General features: G+C 42.3%; 1 protein-coding gene across 1 annotated transcript in view; it reads right to left on the reverse strand.

Moving 5' to 3' along the window:
* reln (reelin) overlaps positions 1–19531 on the reverse strand; it is a 150246-nt gene that overhangs the window by 66640 nt on the left and 64075 nt on the right. The window contains exons 3-4 of the mRNA XM_029115018.2: positions 18002–18140; positions 1799–1869 (exon numbers count right to left, since the gene is read on the reverse strand). Of these exons, the coding sequence (XP_028970851.1) occupies positions 1799–1869; positions 18002–18140 (210 nt within the window). The remainder of the gene's footprint in view (positions 1–1798; positions 1870–18001; positions 18141–19531) is intronic.

Below are 19531 nucleotides of genomic sequence, written 5' to 3' on the forward strand. Positions count from 1 at the left end.
TTACTTAATTAGCTCCATCATTACTGAGAGGTATTAACACCAGGACCGGACCCTAGAACCCTAGAACAGTCTCCGGAGTCGCAAGGGCTGTTCACAGACATGGATTGGCCATCTGGCGTTTTGAGCAAAATAAAATGGGGCCTCAAGGAGATGAGATATTTGGTGGGTTAGTAGTGCCAGGATGTTTTTTTTGTCCCAATCTGCCCCTGGTTATGTTCTGGGACAAGGAGCAGTGAGACATTGAAATAAGTTTGCCTTCCTCCAAAGTTGATTGAAGAGAGTTCCCTGTCTTATTCTCAGACTAAGTTAAGATTCAACAACTATTGCAAGAAACAAGAACCAAATCCTGAAGTATTTCATATGGTTCAGCAATTGGCTCTAGTACTGTCCTACTATAAACCACTGCTTCTAACTATGGAAAGACCATTAAACCAATCCTTCAGATCTTTATACTCCTTGGCCATGTTTCCACTAACTATTCCCTACTGTATGGTCAAAGGAAATGTAATTTGTTTCAAAGTCGTCTGAACATTTCACATGTACTATGCTATTTTCCTTCTGTGTGTTTTTTTTTGTATGTTCAGGTCTTGGGTTTGGCAAGAGAGCCAGGGACTGAAAGAGGTGAATCTAGTTCCTGAACATTTCGTCTACACTGTGGCATACAACAGTGGAACAAAAACCAAGACATGTCAGTGTTTCGCCTGACCACAGAGACCATGACATTTCAGCTACTGTGTCGTTCCCTCTCTTTTCATCCCTCTTCCCTGTTTTCCATCTATTCCTTCCTCTCTGTTTGGTTCATCCCTCTCCTCTCTTCTCCCTCTCCTTTTCTCTCCCTGACTCCCCCTCCTTCAGATTTCACTCTGACAGTGTTGCACCACGGACGGAAATGAAAAAGATTCCTCATGTCATCCTCTTATTATCCACTCATCGTCCACTCATCCTCCTCTCATACGTCCATCATCTTCCTCTCATCCGCTTCCCATCTTCTGCTTACCCTTCCACTTATTTTCCCCTCATCCTCCACCCATTCTCATCTCATCCTCCTTATCAACACTCATCCCCCTCTCATGTTCATCCTCCTTACATCCTCTTCCTCATCCACATTTCCTCCATGCCATTCCTGTGCTGATCTTTCATCTCAACATGGTAGTCTATTGATTTGCTAAGGCTCTCATTTTTCTCTCTCTATCATTTTTCATTTCCTCGCTCTCTCAGATGTCCCTGTAACCCTCTCTTCCTCATGTTTCTCTTCATCTCTCCAAATTGTATCCAAATTGTATACAACTACCTTGGAACTAGCCTGGCACCACATTAATTCCAACTACTCCAATGTCCTAGTGCTAGGTGCCACAGAACCTTTAAGTGATAGACTCCCTTCCAACCCGGGTTGATGTCAAGCCTCCATCAGGGAGTGTTGTAAATGGTATCTGCCAGACGGGTGATTGAATGAGTATAGAAGTAGTCACCCCCCTCAGAGTCCCCCGCTGAGAAAGCACTGTCAATATGTACTTAGTTCTGTCATCACTGAGGAGCCCACCATGATAAGGAGTACGGCTCATGAACTGAGCAGCTCAGAGAAATAGCTGGGTTTGTCATAAGCCGAAATTAAGCTGGCAATATGGAGCACCCAAACATCTGGTGCAGAAGAGACAAAAAAAAATGAACATTGTTACATTTGTCTGGGATGGTTATGCTGCGCCTCATGTCATTAAATCCACTTCATCTGTGTGTGTGTCCATCAATCTAACTGTATTTACACGCTACTTTGAAACAGTGTGTGTGTTCTGCTTCTCACCTCCCTGCTCACACAGCTGCTGGGCGAGAGCGTCCTTGAAGATGATCTGTCCTCGATGTGTAGCAGTGGCCCTGAGAGACAAAGGGAGAGTGGGACAGAGGGAGAGAGAGAGAGAGGGAGAGAGAGAGGGAGGGAGGGAGAGAGAGAGGGAGTAAGAGATATCAGATATATAGATATTCAGAGAGAGAGAGAAATATGGAATAAGAGAAAGAATAATAGATATCAAGTAAGCGATATTGAGATAGAGAGGGAGAGATACAGGGGAGGATGGGGGGAATAAGGGAAGGTGGGAGAGATGGAGGGAGTGAGGGAGACAGAGGGAGAGAAAGTTTGAATGAAATAGAGATTAAGGGAGGAAGGGAGATGGAGAGAGAGAAAAGAGAGCATTAAGTCAAACTGTCCCCAGCGAAATGATAATGAGTAACCAATATGTAGATTCACTGGAACAGATGGCTTAATTCACCAGTAATTCACCAGATGATTCATGTGTGTCTCCAGGACAGAAAAGGAGGTGAACGCAAGAGGCTGCAAGGTTGTTATAAAAGAAAGAAGAAAAGTCAATGTGTCAACCGAATGAGCAATAATCTGTCTGAAAATATTTGTGACTCTTTGACCATAGAACGCTACCTGTGCTGTGAAGGTTTGACTGAAAAAAAAATTCACTGTTTCTGTTTGCTAGTTTTTTCTGTTACCAGTTGTTTCTGTTTGCTAGTTGTTTCTGTTAAAAGTTGTTTTGGTTTGCTAGTTGCTTCTGTTACACGTTGTTTATGTTTGGTAGTTGTTTCCCTTTGCTAGATTTTTTCTGTTACAAGTTGCTTCAGGTTACAAGTTTCTTCAGTTTGCTAGTTGTTTCTCTTTGCTAGTTGTTTCTGTTTGCTAGTTTCTTTCTGTCACTAGTTGTTTCTGTTGGCAAATTGTTTCTGTTTGCTAGTTGTTTATGTTACAAGTGGTTTCTCTTTGCTAGTTGTTTCTGTTTGCTAGTTTCTTTCTGTCACTAGTTGTTTCTGTTTGCAAATTGTTTGTTTGCTAGTTTTTCTGTTTGCTATTTGTTTCTGTTAGAAGAAGTTTCTGTTTGCTATTTTTTTCTGTTACAATATTTTTTTCTCTTTGCTAGTTGTTTCTGTTTGTTAATTGTTTCTGTTTGCTAGTTGTTTGTGTTTGCTAGTGGTATGCGTGCAGGGGAATGACGTGCCTTGCACCACAAACATGGTGCTCCTAAGGTACAGATATGTATTATTTAGTCAGATATGGAGAGGATCGGGCCAACAGACCGGAGGGAAGGGACTGGGTCAGGGAAGGACGTTTACGATATTCTACAGACATCAACGTTCTGAAACGCTACACAGTGTGAACATGCGTTGTTGTTTTGTCTGACTGTATGTTGGACAGACAGGCAGACAAGCAGACAGACAGACAGAGAAGTAGTCAGACAGACAGGCAGACATGGAATCAGACAGCCACCAGACTTGTAATTAGTCTGTGAATTAGTCTTTGAAATATAGTCTTCATGGTGAGATTCCTGTCCACATGAGACCCGAATCTGTAGTCTTGACTACTGAGGGCTATAGAGTCCCAGAGTTATAAATGAATGTTAAACAAACATAAAACATGTCTTGATTCTTTTTGATGTGTATTAGCTAAAGGCGACATTTTACATTATTGTTTGCTTTCAGTAAAATAAAAAGCTACATTTAACATCTAAGCTAGAAAAACAGCTTCTAGCTTTGACTGGTAGACTTTAAAGGCATTGAGAAACTTATGTATAAGACTTATTAGAAAAGCAAAAGCAGACTACTATGTAAAAATGCTATCTACCTATAATGGATGTCCTTCCAAATTCTGGAAAACCATGAACGACAGTTCCGCCACCACACTGCCACAACAGATGTTGTTGGACACTGTACCTGTTACTGATCAAAATGCAATTGCTGATCTTAATAGATTACAGAGGAATAAATTATTGAGGAATACATGAATATGTATTAATTATGTGGGAACACTCAGATTTTCACTGAACAGAGTCTCTTCACTGAACAAGAGGTCCTTGATCCATTGCTTGTTAAAAAACATTAAGAAAACAACATATTCTAGATCTGAGCTCTTTGGCTAGTGCCACCGACGTCCTATCGCTCTCCATGAACGTTCATGCCTTGTTAAAATCACGAAGGAATTGATAAATCAACAGATACGTTTCATTCAGAGTGATCTTAACTTAAATGTTTGGTTCCTATAAGACATTTTAAATATCTTATAAATTATATTTTATTGTCAATTGTGATTTTCGTTATCTATTTAATAAATACTATTTATTTCTATATGGTGTGTCTTGTTTTTCTTGGATTATAGGGCACAGCTGTAAAAGAGAACTTGGTCTTGGTTGATTTCTCTGCATAAATAAAGGTGAATAACCTGCCTCAAGAAAATTGAGACAGGAAGTCACCTACATCCCAGTGATGGTGTATTTCTGGGTCGGCCATTTCCCTTCAAGGATGTGTGGGTTGTTGATCGTGGTTATTTGCGTGACCTCTATTTATTTGCGTGACCTCATCAGGGCAGGCCGTTCGCATTCACATCCCTAAAGAGTGCTCCCTGGTACATTATCAACAACATCGCCACGCTGGTTCTGACACAAACGACCGAACATTCAACTGACAACAACGTCAATGTCCTACTTTGTACTTAGTAGGACATTAGACACAACACCGAACCGCTGTTCTGTAGATACTACTGATGTAGCAGGCCTCTGTGGAGACACACCCTGTCACCATCACTACACATCAACAGCACAGCACCAGGAGAACAGGGGGGGGGGTCGAGGAGAGAGAGGAGGGTTGAGGAGAAAGGAGGGGAGGGCAGAAGAGGAGATACAGTGAGGGGAGAAGAGGAAAGGGGAGGATAGGGGAGTCATTCTGATCTTTCTGTTTGAACTGTCAATTAAGGAAGAAAATCACAGAGAATAGAGAGAACTATCCCCACGTCATCCCTCTATCATTAATCCTTCTACGTCAGTCCGTCATGCCATCCCTTCATCAATCCCTCATCCTTCTTTATCACAACTTTACTCCTCCTTCTCCATGACACACTCACACTTCCCCTCCTCTCACCACAGACAAGAGGCATTTACACCGCTCATCTCCTCTCATTAATAATGAAAACCACCCGTCATTCATGAATAATGAAAACATTTTGCTGTGGTTATGATGGAGAAAGAACAAACCCTTAATCATATTCAGATTTTAAATGTGATTAAACAGTAATTGTGTGTGTGTGTGAGTATGACATACAGGGGGTGGTCCTCAGTGGGTGGTGGTGTCGAAACAAAGCTCTAAAATATTTACTAAAAAGCTACAATCCTGCTCTGTGCCTCCGGTTTCACTGGTAACTGCAACTGAACAGAAGCCGCTGACCTCATCAGAGCAATTTGGTCATAACCACACACACACACACACACACATGCACGCACGCACGCACACACATGTACGCATGCACACACATACACACTATGTTGAATTTTGCGATGCCTTACATACTGTTTGTATTCTATATACATTTTTACAGGCATAAGAATTGCAAGATCACACTTGTGATCATGTGAATACAATGAAGAACAAAATAACAAAATGTGCAATGGTAAACAAGTATTTTTTAATATTCTGTTTACATTTAGTTAATGTTCTGTTTGCATCCTGTTAATATTCAGTTAATATTCTGTTTACATTAGGTTTATATTCTGTATACATTCTGTTTACATTCTTCTAATATTCAGTGTATATCGTTTCTCCTCTGTCAAAGCCATTTTGTTTTGTTCACATTCAATCACTGAAAAAGACAAATGAGTTTGACTATTAGTAAAAAAATTCAAAAAAACGAATGCAAAGAAGTGCTTCCAAACCAGCAGACAGGAGAGACACACGGCCTCTGAGCCAGGAAGCACACAGAACAGTGTCTGATCAGTGCAGCGCAGCATACATGCCTGTCCTGCCGTTCCATTCCACTGGAACCTCAGTGTGTCTCTCATTACAGGGGGGAGACGCACACACCAATACACACCCCGATACACGCACACACACAAACACCCACCCACACACAGACACAGTAATATACACACACCGTTACACACACACACACGCACACACATACCCACCCACACACAGACACAGTCATATACACACACGCACACCCACCCACACACAGACACAGTCATATACACTCCCTGATAGACGCACACACACACACACACACCCACCCACGCACAGACACAGTAATATACACACACCGATACACACACATACACCCACCCACACACACACCTACACAGTCATATACACACACAGAGACACACACTGATAAACCCACACACACAGACACACACAGACACACACGCACACACCAACACAGTCATATACGCAGACAGAGACATACACACCCATGCAAACACACCCAGAATTGATAAGTGGTACAGGGAGAATATTGAGGGGGGAGGGAAGAGAGGAAGATGGGAGGAGAGAGAACGTGGATGGGTAGTTGGAAGGAGGAGGGAGAACGTGGATGGGTAGTTGGAAGGAGGAGAGAGAACATGGATGGGTAGTTGGAAGGAGGAGAGAGAACGTGGATGGGTAGTTGGAAGGAGGAGAGAGAACGTGGATGGGTAGTTGGAAGGAGGAGAGAGAACGTGGATGGGTAGTTGGAAGGAGGAGAGAGAACGTGGATGGGTAGTTGGAAGGAGGAGAGAGAACGTGGATGGGTTGTTGGAAGGAGGAAAGAGAACGTGGATGGATAGTTGGAAGGAGGAGAGAGAACGTGGATGGGTTGTTGGAAGGAGAAAAACAGAGGAGTCTTTCTGATCCCCCTGTGTATTAGCTGTCAAACAAGAAGGACCATTAGACGAACCCACACACACACACACACACACACACACACACACACACACACACACACACACAGCTGTCAAATACATTCCAGAGGGGTTCTTATTGCCGACAGCAACATGTAATCAAACAAGAGAGACATCTCTGGTAATTACACAGTCTAGGACCCACAGGGACAAACAAGACTGACAGCCTGTCTCTCTGCATGTATGGATGTGTGTGTGTTCCGGTGTGTGCTGTGTGTGTGTGTGGGTGAGGGTGTGTGCACATGTGCAGGCCTGTGCGTGTGTGTGCGCGTGTGTTTGTGTGGGTGTGTGTTCTTGTGTGTGTGTGTGTGTGTGTGTGTGTGTGTGTTTGTGTGTGGGCCCATGTATTTGTGAATGTGAGTGTGTGGGCCTGCATGTGTGTGTGTGGGCCTTTGAGTGTGTGTGGGCCTGTGTGTGTGGCCTGTGTGTGTGGGGGCGAGTGTGTTGGCCTGTATATGTGTGTGTCTGTGTGTGTGTATGTGTGTGTGTGTCTGTATGTGGGCCTGTGTGTGTAACACTCCATCTAGCCTGTGGAAATCCCAAGCAACACACATTGTATCAAGTTATAAGAATTAACCACCCTTATAAATATAATTTTCTTGTCTTTAGTACCTTAACACATATGTAGATAAATCTAAATACTACGTTAATACATAGGTAGATAAAGATAAATAATAATTCAACACATATGTAGATTAACATAAATAATTCCTTAACACATATGTAAATAAACATAAATACTACCTTAACACATGTAGGGTCTAAAGTAATACAGTATGTAGGGAATAGGGTCTAAAGCAGTACAGTTTACAGGAAAAAGGGTGCCAAATATATCGCATACACAGACTAAATCTGATTGATCTTCCATGTTGAGGACCAGCTGTGGTTGTGGCTTAATGTAATCAGAGAAGGGTGGAGGAGAGAGAGATGTATTCAATTAATCAAAACAGGAAGATCCAACATTTGACCAGAAATAAATACGAAAATTGTCACAGAAAAAAAGATCTCCCCCCATAGAATTCCCATAGCCCAATGAAGACAGCTTCTCCGTTCAGGAGAGAGAGGTCAACCCTGTTTACTCAACACACGGGGTCAAACAGCTACCTTGAGGGAGCAGCATCCCCTCCCTAACACCCCCCCCCCCCCCCCCGGCAATTTCGACACCACAGCTAGCAAAAACAGTGAGAACCCCTGATACTGTAGCACAATGGGTTTGTAAATAATCAGTTGTACAGTTAGAGGGACTCCTGCGATAAGTACACCTACTGCACAGCCTACTGTACAGCTTACAGCCATTCTGCCGTCCAATAGAAATGCCTATTGCTGTTCAATAGCAAATAGCAAGCAAGTGTGGGCATGTGTCTCAGTTTGGAACCTCATTACAACCCAGACCCACTGCTCCCAAATTAATTAATTGGAAAAGCTCTTGGAGAACATGGATTTCTAATGATGCTGCCCAGAGGGGGGAATTGGGAGTTGTTTTGCAAATTACTTCCTTGTTAGTACAGGGTCAGGAAAACTGCAGGAGACACACACACACAAATGAACACACTGGCATGGACACACAGAACGCACACACAGAGACACACACTGTCATTGACCTTGGCTTACAGCTAAGTGAAAATTAGGAAGACTAAATGACTGCGGTGAGTGGAGGAAACTAAAAAGCCCATTATCTACAATGATAATTGCTGGGATTTACTAGCAATAAGAGCAATGGATTTGTTGATCCTTAGAAGTTTCCTTGTTCTTTCCACCTCTTCTTTTGTGTCTCTTTCATGAGGAGTGGTATTAACGTGGAGAGGGGAAAATGTGCATTTGAAAATGTCCCTCAGTGAGATTTAATTTAGAGTTGAAGGAAGACGGATGGAAGAGAAAAGTAAGGGAGTGAGAGAGATGGAGAGAAAGAGATTGTAAGGATACAGAGAAAACGAAAGGATGATGTCGATAAAGAGAATGAGAGAGAGAGAGAGAGAGAGAGAGTGAAAGAGAGAGAGAGAGAGAGAGAAAGGAAAAAGGTAACTTTTAGACACTGAAAATAATCAATAAAAAATAACTAATAGATATGCTCACTTAAAAAAGGCATGGTTCAGACATCCCCTGGCAAGGAAGGTACCAGCATGGCTTCTCATTCACTATACATACAGTACAATACTGGTACATGTTACTCCATTCAGGGTTTTGTTACCATCCCAGCTAAATATACGTACCAACCGAAAACGAAACCCCAGAAGAACACAGGAAGCATTGCAGTCAAGGAGGCAGGCATTTAAACTTTTTGTTAATGTAACCTTTCTGCCATGTTATCACCAAATCACTTCCTACATGACCTGTAGCATGTTATCTTTCTGCCATGTGATCACCAAATCACTTCCTACATGACCTGTAGCATGTTATCTTTCTAGCATGTGATCACCACAACACTTCCTACATGGCGTGTGGCATGTTACCTTGCTCGATTGCACAATCAGAACTGCCATTTGTACTTGCATTTGCCTCATTGCACAACGATTCATTCTCACTTGCACAAACATACACCGATCAGACATAACATTATGACCACCTACTTAATATTGTGTATGTCCCCCTTTTGCTGCCAAAACAGCCCTGACCCGTCGGGGCATGAACTCCACTAGACCTCGGAAGGTGTGCTGTGGTATCTGGCACCAAGACATTAGCAGCAGATCCTTTAAGTCCTGTAAATTGCAAGGTGGAGCCTCTTTGAATTGGATCTGAATGTCCAGCATATCCCATGGACGCTCGAATGGATTGAGATCTGGGGAATCTTCAAGTCAAAACCTTGAAGTCATTGTTGTGTTCCTCAAACCTGTCACAGACGGGGCGGGTGGGTGGGCTAAGCCCCGATTGTATTGTGATCCTAGTGACGCCTCTGGGTGTCAGCATGGGCACCCTGACTGGTCTGCGGCTACGCAGCCCCATATGCAAAAAACTGTGATGCATTGTGTGTTCTGACACCTTTCTATCAGTACCAGCATAACTCTTTTCTGACCGAGTCATCTAGCCATCACAATTTGGCCCTTGTCACAGTCACTCAGATCCTGACGCTAGCCCATTTGTCCGGCTTCTAACACATCAACTTTGAGGACAGAATGTTCACTTGCTGCCTAATATATCCCACCCACTGACAGGTGCCACGGTAACAAGATTATCCGTGTTATTCACTTCACCTGTCAGTGCTCATAATGTCATAGCTAATCGGTGTACACTTAATACTTGTACATTTGTCAATGTTCTGCCCTCCCCCATTTGCCTTTATTGCTCATTTGGAATTGTCACTTGCACTGTATTTGCCTTCATTGCACCTCCATACAATCCACTTACCCACTTACAGCATACACTATACTTAATACTTGTATACTTAATAAATCTTCTGACCTCTTCTATTTGCACTTCTGGTTAGATGCTAACTGGATTTCGTTGTACTGTACTTGTACTGTTCAATGACAGTTTAAAAACAAAGTTGAATCTAATCTAATCTTCTCAAAAAATTTTTGCTAAATACAAAGGACATCAGATATACCAGTTACTATACCCAACACTGTGGCACCATCACACATGGTCTTTTCAGGCAGATGGGAGGCGATCACTTCAGTCTCTCCCAAGACAGCGTAGAGCCATTTCATTTTATATCGTCAGCTAAATTATTGTTAACCGATCTTCTTACTTTTTAATCTCACTGTCCTATGTCATCCAGGATTGATATTGATTCCTGGTGGCAGCAGCTGTGCTGTAAGACATGAACAGACTGTGTATGTGTTAGCCTATTGCTTAGGGTATTTGATCTTGTCTTATGTCTAGTTAGGGTGAGGTAGACTATTTATGGTGGCCGTGAGGGGTTTAGGGATCGGGGTTTGAGGTTGGGGTCAGGATCTGCCTTTCTGGAGAAATAAGAACTAGTGGGAACATGTCCTCCTGGGGAAGGATGGCTTCAAGGAAGAGAGTAGCTAGCAGGTGTCTTCTGAAGTTAACGCACCTACGATTTATCTGCCAAAGAAGGTAGCCGAGCGTACTGCAGAAAACTAATCAGCAGCATGGCAATGTGTCAAAATAATGCATTTTCTGAATACGAAGAGTGATCAGAAGATTTAGAATCTTTCCTGCAAAACCTGAAACAGGCAATGCTTGCAAATGATTAGCAGGACGGTGAAAGGTCATTGTCCACCTAACAGTCATTGGGTTCAAAGCCTACAGGCCACTGTTGACGGCGCCAAGAGCTTAGGGAAGCTAATCACTACGAACCAAAACAGCTTGCCATTGTAAAAAGATTACATTTAAGAAACAGAAGAGGGCGATTCTATAGTTGATTACATTTTGGCACCAATACAGATGTCCATTAACTTAGAAAATATCATTCATTTGAACACTACTGTATGTGAGGCCCTATGTGACCAGTTTGAGGTTTGGCAAAACACGAAGGTTAGAAAAAGAGAATTACAGGCTGAATGTGATCGATCTTGTGAGTCTACACTGCAACAGAGATGGAATCTGGGAATACACTGGAATAATCAGGAAACCTGATAGATGTTGCAACAGTAAACAATGTGTCGAATCTGACAAAAAAATTACTCAAGAATATATAAACCTGTCTCTGGGAGGTCCCACAGTTGGCTAGTACCATTTCTACGCCATGAAGACGAAGGAACATTCAACGCAAATACAGAATAAGGTTCTTCAAAAGCACAAATCGGAATAAAAGAGCACTTCCAAGGAATTGAATATCACCTGGACTAGAACAGGCCATCCTCTAAAACTGAATATCCTCCCAGCTTGATGGGCGCTAGTCAGGGTGGCCACCATGAGGCCCATGGCAACTCTAAAGGAGTTAACAATCTTCCACAGCTGAACTGGGAGACACGATTCTAAAGGTCTGATTTTATCCACTGTAGGTCACACTGTCTACCTGCTGTTAAATGGAATTGAATGAATCTGAATTCAGAATATTAACTACTCACATTTGGGCAGCCTCACAGCCAAGCTTTGCTTTTTCTTCATACCAGGTCTATGAGAAGTTAGCATCCCTCTGTCGTCTGAATTTTTCAATTTTGGATCAGTTTAGCGGCTGGGGGAATTCTGCCACTTTGTACTCAATCTTAACACATGTATTGAATTTGTCCTCTTGGTTTGGAGGGAAGTCTGGGCATCTCTGCTTAGACTGCTGCCCCCGCGACCCGGCCCCGGATGAAGCGGAAGAAGATGGATGGTTTGGACTCCACTCTGCCTGCACAACCCAGATTCTAAAACACCCATCACATTTACCAGCCCACGACTTAATAATCACATTTAGTGATTATTTAGGTGAGTGTCCATTTAATAGTTAGCTAAGGTTGGTGTAGAATGTTGGATTGTCATGTAAACATGGCTGGTGTAGAATGTTGACTTGTCATGTAAACATGGTTGGTGTAGAATGTTGACTTGTCATGTAAACATGGTTGGTGTAGAATGTTGAATTGTCATGTAAACATGGTTGGTGTAGAATGTTGACTTGTCATGTAAACAAGGTTGGTGTAGAATGTTGACTTGTCATGTAAACATGGTTGGTGTAGAATGTTGACTTGTCATGTAAACATGGTTGATGTTTTCATGTCTGTCTTAGGGCGATACTTACCGAATTGAGATAAAGGAGAGAAAAGGTGTCCAGTCCAGAGGACCTGCTTATTTTTCTTCGGTTTAACAAGGACTAAAATCATTTCTCACATTCTCAGAGTGGGACCTGATACGTTACCAAAAGGGCAACATCGAACTTGACCTGACATCAATTGTGTATTAATAATGGGGAGAGGAACCTCATCAAGTAACAATTTAAAGATTTTATGTTAAACTTCATGACCACAGGGAGACCTGACTGATTGGTTTAACCAGCAATAGAAAATCAATAGTCAAGGCAACAGGACAGGAGGTCAAATAGGTCACCTGTCTGTCACACTGACCTCTGACTTATGACAACCTACGGGAGATATGATAAACACACTGAGAGGTCATTAGTGCAGCAACATATTAGGTCAGTTAGGTTGAGCTGTTCTTAAGGAGGTCTAGTTTGTATGCTATTGGAAGGAAGTAATTTCCAATTGCATGGGGGCGATCTATATACATATTCACACCGCTATAAATAAATACAGAATCAAAACGATTAATATAATTAAACATTTACAACATGAATTAGTATCATAGTAACTGGGTATTATATTGCCCTTACTAAGTACTACTAATAATACACTACTATTTCAATCACTATTAATATACTGTAAGTCAAACTACTAATTTTACCACAGTATACCACCACCACTACAACTAATGCTACTATTGCTACTTCTACTAATACTACCACTACTACTGCTCCTCCTACCACTGCTAATACTATCACTGCTGCTCCTACTACGATTATTACCACTACCACTACTACTACTCTACTACTACATCTCCTCCTACCACTGCTAATACTATCACTGCTGCTCCTATTATGAACCTGGAGGAACTTTCCACTTGATCCACTAGATGTCAGCAGGATCTGGGTACAGTTTCATGGGCATTTGATATACAATTCTGTGATCTACTTACTCATTTGTAAAGCAAGGCCAAAGTGTCCTTTACAGATTGGCCACTTTGTGCCAAATTGGCCACTATGTGCCAAATTGGATACTTTGGACACATTATGAATTTTCAAATTCATACCTACACAGAACATACAACAGTGCAAAAGTGATTAATATAAGGGTTACACACTCCCAGGAATGTTATACATGATGGAACATTTGCTTCCCTTCATAAAGGTACTAACAGGAGGCGCGACAAGGAGGCGGATCCAATGATCTAACATATGTGGTGTTTGCATCATATGTGGTATCTGTGCTTCCTTACACACATAGATAGTAAGCAAACGGTTGGCAGGAGTAGAAAGGAAAAGAGTAGAAGGGAATAGGAGAAAGAAGGGGGAGACTTATTGACTTCTTGGAAAGCTCTGAAATGGCCAGCCAGATGATGGCGTCACAGTGGGGTGGGGGTCAAGAGCCAGAGGGACCTCCTGAATCACAATTGGGTAATCAGGGAGAAATATGGGGATTAATAGGCCATAAGAAACAGCACACAATATGTCATAGCCAAATCACATAAACAATTGGTTACATATAAGGACATTATGAACTGAAATCTACTATAATGACGTGACCCAATTGGCAGTAAATGCTCAGAAACTATATGACATAGCCTAACATACCATAAAATAGCCTAACATAGCCTAATATGCTAATGGTAATATATTGTATGTCTTGGGTAATCTATCTCATTGTACTCACCAAGTTGCTTGACTCACAGTCCATAATTTCTTCCAAAAATCTAGTCCAAATTGGTCTCCTCTGTTGCTTTTCCACTTAGGAGTAGCCATTTAAACTTTAAATGCCAAGTATAGCTTTGTGAGCACCGACAGCTATGCGTCTTGTGCAATAGTGAAGTTTGGTTGAAGATTTGTCTGACGGTGATCGTTAAACAATTGTAAAATCCATTGGTCGTCATTTGCGGGAGTTACATGCTACCAAAGACATGCGCTTGCGCGTAGCCGGTGCCAGACTGCATGTCTTTGTTTACGTGGTGCGAAGCATATAAGCAACGCAGAAGGATAAACTATCTGGTTAAATGCTAGAGACTCTCTTCTTTTCAGAAATACCAATTATTGCCGTGTTAAAACCTAGTAAGGTTTAAATATCATGAATAGTTATGCCCCCTAGTTGGATTTTTCTGTACAACGCTGTGGAGAACATGAATCGTTTTCGATTATAAAAACAGATTTTATCAAACAAAACAATGCTTGGCTATATCTCTGGGACCATCAAGATAAGAAATTAGAAGAAGACGGCTCATTGCAAGTACACAATTTAAAATCAGACACCAAACTAGCTACCCTGGTGCCATTTTTGTGGATGTTGACTATACTCAAACACTTGCATTGGAGTTAGTTACCGTAATAGCTACTTTAAATTGTGTACTGCAGTTAGATTAATGAGATTCTAAGCTTTCTGCACATATATAATATGCCTATAAAAATATATATATTTACAACACTTTGCAGACTCACTTAAAAGTTAGGTGTCCCGGCTGTGGGACATTTTCAGCTAATATGTTTTAAGAGGTTTTAATGTTATTATACTACTATAAATACTAACACTTCTGCTAAACTATGAATTGTCCCATGCATCATCACACATATTGGTAAACTGTCCCAGATTGCAGTGAACAACCTCTGTCTTCTCCTCCTGAAAGCTACCACGCCCTGTTCCAGACTGCAGTGAACAACCTCGGTTTGCTCCTCCTGAAAGCTACCAAGCCCTGTTCCAAACTGCACTGAACAGATGGCAGCAACATCATCAGCATATCACAGTCAAATTATAGACTGGAATCCATTCCTTTCCAATTAACACTAACCAGACAAACGACTGTCTGTGTGTGTCTCTTTCGAACCTAACTCTATTATGGGGACGAACATATCCCCAAACTGTGGTTAAATCAGAAATAAAATACTAATGGGATGTTTTTCCTGTGTCCATTTTGAAAAGGGCGTGGGCCACATTCACCAACCATTCTTAAGAATATTTTTTTCCCCACTAATATTCCGACATTCACCAATGTTTTCTTATTAGGGACTTGGACTTAGGTAAGAACAGAACCTACAGACACTCAAGAACACACATAGGCATATTAAAATGCTGACATGTTTGTGCCAAATAATTAGTTATTTCGTTTTCTTCAGTTCTATGGTTTTATAATATATGGGATTGAAATTACAATAATATTTCACAGTTTCTAATATAATTTTATAATAATTTACTTTAATCTTCTGTTTGGCAATATATATTTTAGCCTCAGATTTGAGATCGAACCATTTTTTCCACCTCCTTCTCCAGATACAGCGTTCACTGAACCTGTAATAGCATCCCATGCATATTTTTGTTGTTATTTATATCCACTACTGACTCTACTGAATATGACAGCTTATTTGCTGTTCACTTCCTGCAGCAGTACCTCCACTTCAGAACTACTGAAGTTTTTTTGCGTTTGCAGTCCGGTGCGCCACCGTCTTTAGATTTTGGTTTCGGCATTCTTGACCTCGCTCAACTTTTCTTTTGAATTTCTGAGTGTGATTTCTGTGTGCACATGGCCCTGCAGTCTCATGCTCTTTTATTGGGATAGGCGGGGCGTTTACCTATGCTAATTAGGAACAACTTGCACATGCTTTCAATTTACGTGGACAATGGAATTCATCATTATAAGAACAAAGGTGTGAGCAATTCTGCGGTCTAAGAACACATCATGTAGATATTTCATAGGACCTTTCTCAAGAACAAATTTAAGAAAAGACCTATTGGTATTGGTGAATGAGGCTTTATGATTGGGATAAAGTGTAATTAGGATGTTTTCAGGACAGTCAGCTCTGGTGTCCCCCTTTACATAGTTAAGTATGTCTGTCAGTCTGTTTGTCCCCTTCTTTGTTTGTCCGTCTGTCTGTGTGTGTCAGGTCTGTGACAAATTGCAGGTAGCATAAAAGAAACATCCACAAAGGCCTGCACCCCCCCCCCCACCCCACACACACACACAAAACAAGCTATCACACACACTCCCCTCTCCCCCAGGGAGCACTTTAGTGAGAAACACATGCAATAATTTATGCAATCTCTAGTCCAGCAGATGCTTGCTTGTGTTCTATATAGGATGCGTGTGTATTTGGGACGAGGCATTCTTCATAAAGGGAGAAAGAGAGCAAGTGTCAGAGATGGAGCAAAATAGAGAGAGACCAAGACAGAGAAACCCTCCCTGTAGTCCCCGCCTGACCCTCCCCACTCACTCCCTCCCTGACCCTCCCTTCCTCCCTCCATGGCCCTCCCCACTCCCTCCCTGCCCCTCCCTTCCTCCCTCCATGGCCCTCCCCACTCCCTCCCTGCCCCTCCCTCCCTTCCTCCCTCCATGGCCCTCCCCACTCCCTCCCTGCCCCTCCCTCCCTGACCCTCCCTTCCTCCATCCATGGTCCCACCACCTGAGACCTGAAAAAGTTGACTCATACACCTTTCTGCTTCTCTCTGCCTTCCTCTTTCTCTCTCTGCCTTTTTCTTTCTCTCTCTGCCTTCCCCTCTCTCTCTGCCTTCCCCTCTCTCTCTCTCTCTCTCTAGGTATTCTCTCATACTAGTTCAACCCTCTCTCAGTTCTCTCCCTGCATTGGTGATTTACAGCCTTATAACAATAATCAGTCAAAATGCAATCAGCAGCTGCTGCAGGAGAGGGCTGTAGGAGTAGAGGAAGGGAGATATTTCAATAAACTGCCAAGTCACAGAAATGCAACAGGAAAGTTACACTCTGAGACGTCCTGACAATGATAAATGAAGGTAAGACAGACAGACAGAAAGACAGACATGAAGATATAGTGCTGCCACATAGATGGTGCTTCAACCCATCCACTTGCTTCATATCTGCCAATAAATAATGTGTGTGTTTGTGTGTGTGTGTGTGTGTGTGTAGAGCAACATGCCAGTGGTGGATATGACACGCGTGCTGGCAGGAGGCCCTCAGTGTGTCACAATAGGGGCCCGGAGCCCAGAGGAGTGACCTTATCAGTCACACAGTCACACTCCAGCGAAATACAGACTGACACACACACACACACACACACAATGGTAGCCACACACCCATCCCTATTTCACACTCTGTCCCAGATCACAGCTCCTGTCTTAACCAGCATCCCAGTGTGCCGAGGCAAGGAAAGGCAGCAGGAGAGCCCTGTGAAGTCATGTCCCAGGACTCAGCTTAGGTCCCGGGCCTCTGATTCCTCAGTCTGACAGCGCAGAACGGGAGGTCTGACATGGAGGCAGATGAGGCTGGTGGGTATGTGTATGTCCATGACAATTTAACAAACTGAGAGACACACTGTAAATAATACTGCTTAGGAAGGCCTTGGAGATGAGGTAGAGGGAGAAGACGGGGGAGGGGGTTTGGTGACAGGAAAGAGACAGAAAGGTTTTGGTAGAGACCGACAGAGACACACATAGACAGGGAGAGACAGGGAGAGAGAGGGAGAGAGAGGGTGAGAAAGGGAGAGAAAGGGAGAGAGAGGGAGAGAGAGTGAGAGAAAGGGAGAGAGAGAGAGTGAAAGAGAACGAAAGGGAGAGAGAGACAGGGGACTTAAGGCAGGCAGAGGCTCTGTACAAGATCACGTGATTGATGAAACAAACACACACACCCCCCACACTCACACACACGTACACACACACACACACACATACACACACACCAATGGTTGTCTGGGTACTTACAGGAAGTGGACACAGCCGGTGCCGGCCGGCGGGGCGATCCATATGAAGCTGAGGCTGGTGGAGGGCTGCTGGCTGACGTGAGACGCCACCACGCTGCACACGAACTGGGTGGCGAACGGCCGCTGCTCCGGCATCCCACCTGACGCAGGGATGGCAGAGAACAGTCAGTGACCAAACTAATGGGTTCCTGAACGGAGCAATGGCAAAAACCTGTTTGAGAGAATGTTCTGACAAACTGAATGTCTAATGTGACAAGGTTTTTATTTTTTAGGGAACAAGGACCATATGTTTGGTGTCAGGGTCTTCTCCCGTATCAAGGTCAAAGGCCTGCATGTTACATGTGTTCATGGCGAGAAACATGTCTGCGGGTGACTTAATAAAGGTGATGAGGTCTATGAAAGTGAAACCAAAAGACTGTATAACTCTGTATGCTTAAGGGAAAATATGCATGGCCTCGGGACACGAATGATTCAGGTTAGGTTTTGGACTTGGTTTTGAGGTTTAAGGGTTAGATTTAGTTATTAATTCAGAATGGTTAAGGTAAGGTTTATGTTTAGGTCAGCAACAGTGTTCTATGTAAATGTAATAATATTGTATTGAAATGTAACAGTGTTCTATGTAAATGTAATAGTGTTCAATTGAAATGTGACAGTGTTCTATGTAAATGTAATAATGCTCTATTGAAATGTCTTGGTGTTCTATGTAAATGTAATAGTGTTCAATTGAAATGTGACAGTGTTCTACGTAAATGTAATAATGTTATATTGAAATGTAATGGTGTTCTATGTAAATGTAATAGTGTTCAATTGAAATGTGACAGTGTTCTATGTAAATGTAATAGTGTTCAATTGAAATGTAACAGTGTTCTATTTAAATGTAATAATGTTCTATTGAAATGTAATGGTGTTCTATGTAAATGCAATAGTGTTCAATTGAAATGTAACTGTGTTCCATGTAAATGTAATAATGTTCTATTGAAATGTAATGGTGTTCTATGTAAATGTAACAGTGTTCAATTGAAATGTAACTGTGTTCCATGTAAATGTAATAATGTTCTATTGAAATGTAATGGTGTTCTATGTAATTGTAATAGTGTTCCATTGAAATGTACCAGTATTCTATATAATAAACAGCTGCTTGAATCATATTTAGATGTTAGCCGCCTGCAGAAACTTCTAACACGGACCTTCAAACTGTGGGACTGATGACCGGCCGGTGGTCATTCAGGGAGACTGATGGAACTTTGGGGAACTTTGTGATGTATGGTTCAGTGTGCCGGGAGCAGGGGACAGTAATCTGCAGGGCACCAGTCCTTCATCTCTGCCCCTGACATTGTCCTCTGTCCATCCTGCTCCCCCTGCTCTCCTCCTAGCACTTTTTCAATCCTTTTCTACCTCTGTTATCTTTTCTGCACTGCACACCTCCTTTAGCCCTGCCTTAAAACATGTAACATTTCCATATTTTACTTATTTATCAGATGCTTTTGCTCAGACAACATTGCCAAAGGAAAACCAACCTCAATGCATTTTA

This window comes from Esox lucius, chromosome 19 (assembly GCF_011004845.1).
Source record: "Esox lucius isolate fEsoLuc1 chromosome 19, fEsoLuc1.pri, whole genome shotgun sequence".
Taxonomy (NCBI): domain Eukaryota; kingdom Metazoa; phylum Chordata; class Actinopteri; order Esociformes; family Esocidae; genus Esox; species Esox lucius.